Genomic DNA, 9010 nt, shown 5'->3' with positions numbered 1-9010 from the left:
CTATAATAGCAAAAAACTGTCAAAATTAAAAAAAAAAAAACATTTCTTATGTTTATACTGTTTGAAGAATCAAATAAATAAATCCGGATTATAAAAAAAAATTAAAGTATCACAAAATAATATGCTTTTTAACATCTTTGTAAAAGAAAATAGTTGTAATTAATATTTTTCCTAATTTATGACAAAAACTTTTGATCGTGAATATTCCCTGAAATCAACTGCAAGAAACAAAGAAAAACGAGTAATTTGTAGAAAAAGAGAGAGAGAGAGAGAGAGAAAATATTTTTTTACAATTTTTATAATAAATAACTTTTAAACGGATAAGTGGATCTAAATCAAATTTGGCACAAATATTTATTAGAGTTTTCTTAATATATGTGAACATTTTCATTCCATTGGCGATGTTTTTTCCTTATCAAATTTGTCAATAAGTGTTACAATATGCGATTTTCCATAAATATTAATACTAACTTTAAACTTAAGTAATTTCCAAACTGTTAAGAGAATTGTGCTCAGGTTTGGCACAGATACTCAGAAGAAATAGTAAAACAGTCTACGAAATTTTCATGCTTTTGTCAATATTTTGACATATGACACATCCTTAAATTATTCTAAAAATATAGTTATAACGAACAATTAAATTCATGTTACTTTAATTTTCATCAGACTATAGAATCTTCAACCATAATTATGTCAAAGCTGTTTTTTCAAAGTTAGATTGTTTCTTCTCGACAAGCTGCTCGATCCCGATGATTGATAGAGTATCATCGTGCGGGTTAAAAATACGGCATCGAAAAAGAGCCTCTTCCCCTCTCCTGAAAATCCCAATCGTATCGATGCTAGCGATGATAACCGTCATCATCGGGACGAGAGAGGGTCCGCCTCGAACCGGTTGAGAGTTACGACCTCGAAAGATGCCGGCGCGAACGACACGCCTGACCGGCGCTTACGTAACCCTCATCGCGATTATTACGAGCGATCGTAAATCACGATGAATTCCTATCGGGCATCTCGTTTCTTTCGCCTACCTCTACTTATCGTCTTTCTCTCTTTCTTTGTTAATATCGTATTATTTGCTAATCTACTTGTGGCCGCTCACGCATTTGAATTTCAATGGCACGCTTGTGGTTGCCCAACTAATTCTGTATTTGCTTAAGCGTAATGTATCGCATTTGAATAATAATATTAATAATATGCGTATTCTTTTTATTCCTGAGAAAACATAAAAAAATTACCGACAAGATTAAACTCACGTATAAAAATGCGGGAAAAATATGAAGCTCGGCAAACACAAGCCGCTATATTTTTCGTAATAATTATAGTTTCATATTATGTTTCAAATGGATTTAGTCGAGCATAATAAATCTTTCTTTCTCCTTTCGCCTCCTCTCATTTCCTCTCTCCTCCTTTTTTTGCCTCCCGTTGCCTTTAACTGTACCGCCTCGTCCGAATTCGTCAGCGCGACCGCATTGACCTTCGCATTTAACCCGTATTGACCCGATAATCCCAGCGAGCGTTATACGAGTGTAGACACGCCCTTGAAACGTTAGAAATTATTAATATTCTAAATTAGATTTCATTATATTCGCGTAGCCATACTTGAGATGGGACATTGCTCTCCTGGGTGCGTTACATATTAGCGAAGCAAAATCGCACAGCGTAACTGGATGCTAAGGGTAATTAGAGATTTAGTGATTAAATAATAAATTAATATGATTAATAAAATACACTACTCAAAAAAAAAAAAATAGGGAACATTTCTCATACCCTAAAAATTGGGTTATTTTCAAACCGCTGAAACTCGACGAAAAATAATCGTATGTACCGCCTCGTCCGAATTCGTCAGCGCGACCGCATTGACCTTCGCATTTAACCCGTATTGACCCGATAATCCCAGCGAGCGTTATACGAGTGTAGACACGCCCTTGAAACGTTAGAAATTATTAATATTCTAAATTAGATTTCATTATATTCGCGTAGCCATACTTGAGATGGGACATTGCTCTCCTGGGTGCGTTACATATTAGCGGAGCAAAATCGCACAGCGTAACTGGATGCTAAGGGTAATTAGAGATTTAGTGATTAAATAATAAATTAATATGATTAATAAAATACACTACTCAAAAAAAAAAAATAGGGAACATTTCTCATACCCTAAAAATTGGGCTATTTTCAAACCGCTGAAACTCGACGAAAAATAATCGTAGACAAAAAATTAAAAAAGCATTTTGGTTTCAGAAAATTTTTTTATCTTTCTTGTTCTGTGCTTTAAAAAAGAATCCATTGTTCTGTCCCTTAAAATTGATATATTTATGACACTCTGCAACTCGATACAAAAATTTCTCTCTAAAAAGTCAACTCAAGTTCCATAAACTACAACATTTTGCCTACAAAATGCTTGTTTTTAAATTTTCTTACGATATTTTTTGACCGAGTTACATGATTTTGAAACTAAACCTGTATTTTTTAGAAATGATGTCGATACTTGGCGAAAAATCATTATAGACAAAAAGTTAAAAAAGCATTTAAAGCTTGAAGTTCCTTTTTTAATTTTTTGTCTATAATGATTTTTCGTCGAGTTTCAGCGGTTTGAAAATAGGCCAATTTTTAGGATATGAAAAGTGTTCTCTTTTTTTTTTTTGGGTAGTGTATATGAAAAATATTTGTGCAAAAAAAAGAAAAATTTGGAAATTATATAATTCAAGTAAATAACTTATATTAATGCGCTTCAACGATTCGAGCTTGAGATCTTGCATTCTCGAATTGACGTTGATCATCTATCGATGACCTCCTCTCTCAACCCGATCAGCGGCATTTCATCTTTTCTGCGAAAATTTAATTGAGACTTTAAAATCGCATAGATGCAATGAAAAATGTTTTTTTTTTTTTTTTTTTTTTTTTTTTTTTTTTTTTTTTTTGGGTAGTGTATATGAAAAATATTTGTGCGAAAAAAAGAAAAATTTGAAAATTATATAATTCAAGTAAATAACTTATATTAATGCGCTTCAACGATTCGAGCTTGAGATCTTGCATTCTCGAATTGACGTTGATCATCTATCGATGACCTCCTCTCTCAACCCGATCAGCGGCATTTTGCCGATATTACGGTTTCTCGCACATGTCCTATCCCCTTATCTCTTTCTCTGTGTGTATGCGTGTGTTCCTCGATCTCATCTTTTATTCGCTGTACCAGCGTCGGCAATCGCGGATAAATGGTTAATTAACGACTCTCTCCATCTATCTCGTCGCGCTTAGCTCCGGGTAATTGAGTGCTCGGAGATCACGTAGTTGTCTCCGGGTTTTACGTTCGTTCAGGGGGCTCTTGCATAAATTTGCATAATCTCTCGATCGTACCCGCCTCGCCGCCTTCTCGCCGCGTATTCCCTTCCTCGTTCTTTCTCTCTTTCTCCCGACAATGGCGAAAAGAAGAGAAGAGAAGAAAAGAAATGGAGAAAGAAAGAGAAAGAATTCCGTCTCGTACCTTTCTACCTGGCACTCGTAAGTTTTTTCGCTCTCCGAATGTTTACTTTTTTCCTCGCGTCGCGATCATCGTCGTTGTCGTTGGTTGCGAAAAAACATTCTAATCGATTTCACCCCAAACGTTGTTTACTAAATCACCCTTTGTCTCTCTCAATGTTGCGAGTTATCTCGGATAGCTCGAGAGATAGAGGAGATCATCTATATCCTACCGATGGACGGGCTCCTTTGTATTGTACGGAACTGTAACGTCGTTATCCTAACTCGGGATAGTCCTTGGACATTACCGTTCCGTAGCTGAAACTACCTACCCGGTGTGTTATCTGCTTGCCTGGCGGACGCGGAATATTCACTCGCATGAATATTCTATTGGGCGAGCATCAGGGTTGATGGAAGGCGATGCCGGACATTAGCAAACATCACCGCCGCTGTATATGAATAATACGGGCGAGATGATTAAAAACCGGGTTACGCGTCGTAGATAAAAAAAGCTTCTCGCGATAAAATGGGCAACCGAGCTTTTTCGATTTTCCGCGGTAAAGGGTTACGAGTTTTTGAGATATTACACACAGAAAAATACATACTATATACAAGTAAATATTACTTGTTTCAAGTATTTCAAAAGTTCATATATCCGCAAATCTATCATAAGTTCATCATAAGCATCAAATTTATCCAAAATATATTCTGTTACAAGAAGTAAAGTAAACTGAGTAATCATTTTACTTAGCAATAGAATAATATTTTTCTGTGTGTATGGATTGTCAATGTAACTTGATAAAGATTTTTCTTTTTCAATTTATGAAATGGGGTAAATGACAATAAATCCCAATTATTTATTGCTTCTTCATAAAGAAAGCATTTGTTTTCGAGACAAAATTTTTTTCCGGTTTTCTATGCCAATGCGTTTAGAATATTTCAAAACGTCGAAAAAGCATATTTTTAAAAAAATGTTTGTATGTATATGTATGTATGTATGTATGTATGTAGGAATGTACATTATACAACTTCTAACTTCCGCAATTTTTGAGATAGCGGATTAAATTTTGTTAAATGGATAGAGTATCATTAAAGGATGGTTGGTATTGAATTTGGTGAAGATTGGTGAAAGGGATCATTTTTTATAAAATTTTTAATTTTTTGAGAAATGTCTGTACACGTTGTAAACGTGTTCGGACACGTTTCGCAAATTTTGAGATATCTTCTTCTATGAGGAAGCCAAAATTGAAAAACCCGCTTGCTTTAAGGAGTTTAAGCTTTGTGAGCGAAATAAAATGATGAGGAAGCAATGTGCAAGTTTCTAATTTACAATTTTCTTGTCTTAATTTTGAAAAGGGAGCAATCGGAATATTTGGATAACATTTTATCGAAAGGACGCTATAAGAGAATACTCTTCGGCAACTGTAGCGGGATTTCTTGGTGTAAAAGTATCAGAAAGGAAGAAGGGAACCGCTTCTTCCACTTGCTTCCAGAATTTTATGATCGCATGGCCGCGTGCGAACGTTTTACGATGCGACTTTCTCTCTCTCTCTCTCTTTCGTTGCAGCAGCAACGGCCAACCTGCTTCGTGACCGCCCGGTCGGTCCTGTCGTCGTCGTTACATCCCCTGACCTCCATCCCTTCTCTCCCCTTTGTTTCTGCTGTTTCTTTTTAACCGTTTCGCTCGTCCCGCTGCCTTTTACGATCATACTAATTTATACCGCGATATACCCTGGACAAGCCGTTTGTGTATGTCTTTCCTGATATCAAACATCTAACACCCGGTGCAGGCCTGCATGTAACAAAAAAGCGGCCTATCTCTCCTGCATCTCCCGACTAGTCCCGTATTCAGATATCTCGTTCGAGCAGTTTTTAACCCTTTTTCCTACGACTCCTGTATATGTACCATACTTGGATATTTCTAAAAGGCTGTCATTTAAAATTATTGCATATAATAATGTGTTTGCGTGACAATGTATTCTTCATGAATATATGTCATCTTATACTCTATGTAGTATAACAATATCAATTATTTATTTCGAGTGCTATTCAAATTGTTATCGCGACTCCGATCATGAGAGATAAGCTTAATGTGAAATAAATTGAACTGAATCAATTAATTTGATAAAATCTATATTAATATTCGCCACGAATTCTCACGAAGCGTTCTGTTTCATATGCTTGCAGCGTGTTTCTGGTCAGAGAGAGCAAGAGCAATCCGGGAGCCTTTGTTCTGACCTACAAGTACAACGACAAGGTCTTTCATGCGCAAATTCAGCCCGTAAGTATCTACGTTTAATCGATAATTAGCGACAAGTCGAATCGATCTTTTTGTAATTGAAGAAAATTTCGCGGCGATTAAATGCAGAAAAGTTTCTTCGTTCTTTAAAGTCGAAGCCACAATTGTATCGTGAACAAATTAGTAGCGAAAACTTAAAAAAAATAACTGATTTTTTGCTATACAGATCGACTCTCTCGAATAAATCCATATTAAACTGTATTTTCTTTCAATATCATCAGTGTTATTTAAAGCGATAAATAATATTTTATAACAGTTTGAGATATAGTGTTTTATCTCTAGCTTTCTAGTCTCCTTACGAATTCCTATTTGAAACGCACCTTTTAAACAATATCGTGATGTCTTTCAAACATTTCGCTCGAAAGCGTCAACGTCTTCACGTCGATCAAATTTTTCCTTTCAGATTTTTGACGAACGTCGCAACTGCTGGTTATATACTCTCGACAAGGGGGCGACCAAATTCTACGACTTGCTACAGCTGGTCGAGTTTTATCAGCTGAACGCGGGCTCGCTGCCCACCCGGTTGACCCACTACGTGCAAAACGGGGTGAAGCCGCCGCTGCACAAGCCAGAGGACGGCGGTGCCTCGCCGTCACCGCCTGAGGGCAGCAGCCAGCGAGTCAACAGCACCGACAAGGTCGCCGAGCCATGCGGCAAACCGAGCAGCATTTGAGTATAGGACAGCCAGCGACCCGTCAATGTTGTTGACGGCGATCGTCTGCCGACCGTTTGCGTCACCACCAACGGACCCCTCGTCCCCGTCACCGACAACATCGTGATGGTGCATCGTAGCAGTAACAACAACAACAAGCACCTGGGGAACGATAACAATGGTAGTAGTGACGACAACGGAAACCGCGACGACGTCCACGCGACACGGTCGGGTTGCTGGAGCCTATGTTGTCTTTGCAGTTATAACAAATGGGATTTGTAGCGCGATCGGAATAGTAGCAGGGCGATATTCGAGCACGCATGAAAAGGAAGACGGTTGTCTTGTCGCGAAGACAGACAGGATGAGAAAGAAAAAGAGAGAGAGAAAGGGAGAGGCGGTGCGGCTTGAGCATCACCCTCGGATCGCGATTTGTTTTAATAAGCAGCGCAGCGTGTATGTAACGTCATTGGGTCGGCTGACCCCGTGCAAAAGAATGACCAATTTTTGGGCGCGAGATAATAACAAAGAAAATATGATCGCCGCGAAAAGCGTGGGATCGCTGTGGTATAAGAAGTTTTATTTTTATTTTGATTTTTCACGTTCATTCTGTTGTTCTATTCACGCGGATAATGTCCAGAGTAGCGCGGTGCTGATATCCGCCGACAGCGATCCTCACACGGAAACGAAAAACCTCTTCGATGTTTTTAATCGTACATTACTGTGTTAGTCGTCGTGTAATAAAGGATCCATCTTGTCGTCTAGACTTTCCCAAAGACCTTTTTCCCTTTTCGTTTCCCTTTCACTTAAGATTTTCAGCGATAAACGCGTCTAGACGATCAAAGAAGTATCACGTATTCGTTTTTCCCATTTTTTTTTTCCATTTTCTACATGTCCACGTTTGCACAAACATGGCGCGTATGACTAGATTATTAATCGCGCGCGACGACATCGTCGCTCGTAAAGTTATTCCGTAAGAAGAAGGGAAAAGCGCTATTGCGCGCACGTGTATGTATGCATAATGATGCGCGATGTGCATTATTTGTATGCGAGAGAAAGAAAGTGGATAGGTAAGTGTTGTCGCGGAGTACGATATAGTTGGTATTATATCGTAATGAATTAGCAATATAAGAGGAATACAAAGTTTGATCTTTCCACGTATGCATGTCATGAGTGCGCGTGTGTGTGGGCATGTGAGAGAGAGAGAGAGAGAGAGAGAGAGAAAGATGCTATAGAAGTGACACGTGATCTTCTCATCTTCCATTCTTTTTTTTTTGTTTTTTCTTTGACGCGCATCGTGCGTATCGAGCGTCTCTTCTGTTTATTCGTTTCCCCGAAGAGAATGCGCGACAGAGTCAATCGTGCGAGTGGCTACCACACGACTTTGTCGCCTGACGACGACGACGACGACGACGAGTTTAAACGACGAAAGAGAAAAATCGGCCAAAATAAGGGAGAGGAGAGAGGTATGAAGCGTCCGCGTATTCCGTTCATTAGCTGTAAGGCTGTGTCAGACAAGATTACTTGACAACAATAGTGTTGAGATTCATGGTTCCCGAGTCCAAGGTGTTCAAAATTAAACGAGACAAGAGGAAAGACATATGTTTTTTCGTAGAGGTGTCTTGCGTCTTGTTTGCAAAATTTTTATTACAATTCGCGAAAAACCGAAACGCGACGCGAATCCTCCCCGCGATACGAAGTTAGGGGAGGAGCAGCATACACATATAACATTAATGAATCTAAGAAATACAATACGATTAGTATAAGGATCCTCAACGTTGAGGGCCGAGGAACACGCTCGCGGATTCTTGTGGTACTGCAACGCGCGCCAAAAGATATGGAAGCGTGTCCCTTGGCAGATATGATCTCATATTTTACAGATGTTTCAGTTGCGTGAGGCATTTGTTGGTTAATATGAATTCGGAGAGGTTCAATTAATTATTACATAAAACTACTAAGAACGCGTAACATTTTGAAATAAGAGAACGAAAGAGAATGAATGAGATAGAGTGTGAAACAAAACGATGTGTATGTACAATGTGTATGAAGAGAAGAATGAGAAAGAAGTTGTGCGAGGACGAGATTGGTCACGCGATAAAACACAAGAGAGAAAGAGAGAGAGAGAGAGAGGTATATTTAAATACAAAAAAATACATACATATGTATATGCATGTTCTAAATTATGCAATTTAATTTTGTATTCGGGATATATATATATATTACTATCGATCGCGGAAAAAATCGATGGTGCGAAGTTCGTGGGTGTAGCGTCACCGGATGCGAACGTTGTCGTGCATTCTAGAGATTTATAATACAAAAGTTTTTAACGTAATGTTTTTTCGAATAATAATATGTGAAAGTCACATAAGATATAAAAGCGAATCGGTAGAAGCTGTGGAGTGTGCAGGGTATGGACGCGATAGAAATTATTTACGCATTGTATTACGATTCGTCACGAAAGGAACAGTACCAAGCCCTTGCCCCTTATATTCGTACCTACTTTTTAATAATATATTTTTTCATCGATTATATATTTATTTAATATCGAACGTAGCGCCTACGCGTCGTCTCTTCAAATGGTACTTTTTGAGTAATTCGAAGAAGTG

General features: G+C 38.3%; 1 protein-coding gene across 8 annotated transcripts in view; it reads left to right on the top strand.

The window, feature by feature from the left end:
* LOC115242721 (growth factor receptor-bound protein 14-like) overlaps positions 1 to 9010 on the top strand; it is a 325508-nt gene extending 316498 nt beyond the window's left edge. For 7 of the 8 annotated variants that reach the window (XM_029819236.1, XM_029819235.1, XM_029819232.1 and 4 more), the window contains 2 exons: positions 5644 to 5737; positions 6159 to 6428. In XM_029819236.1, the coding sequence (XP_029675096.1) occupies positions 5644 to 5737; positions 6159 to 6428 (364 nt within the window). Of the gene's footprint in view, positions 1 to 5643; positions 5738 to 6158 lie in introns of all 8 variants that reach the window. The other variant, XM_029819228.1, reaches the window with a different exon arrangement.

The sequence above is a fragment of the Formica exsecta genome, unplaced genomic scaffold (genome assembly GCF_003651465.1).
Source record: "Formica exsecta isolate Colony F162 unplaced genomic scaffold, ASM365146v1 scaffold62, whole genome shotgun sequence".
Lineage (NCBI taxonomy): Eukaryota > Metazoa > Arthropoda > Insecta > Hymenoptera > Formicidae > Formica > Formica exsecta.
The sequence above is the reverse complement of the archived record's forward strand: the minus strand, read 5'-3'. Positions and strand labels throughout refer to the sequence as shown.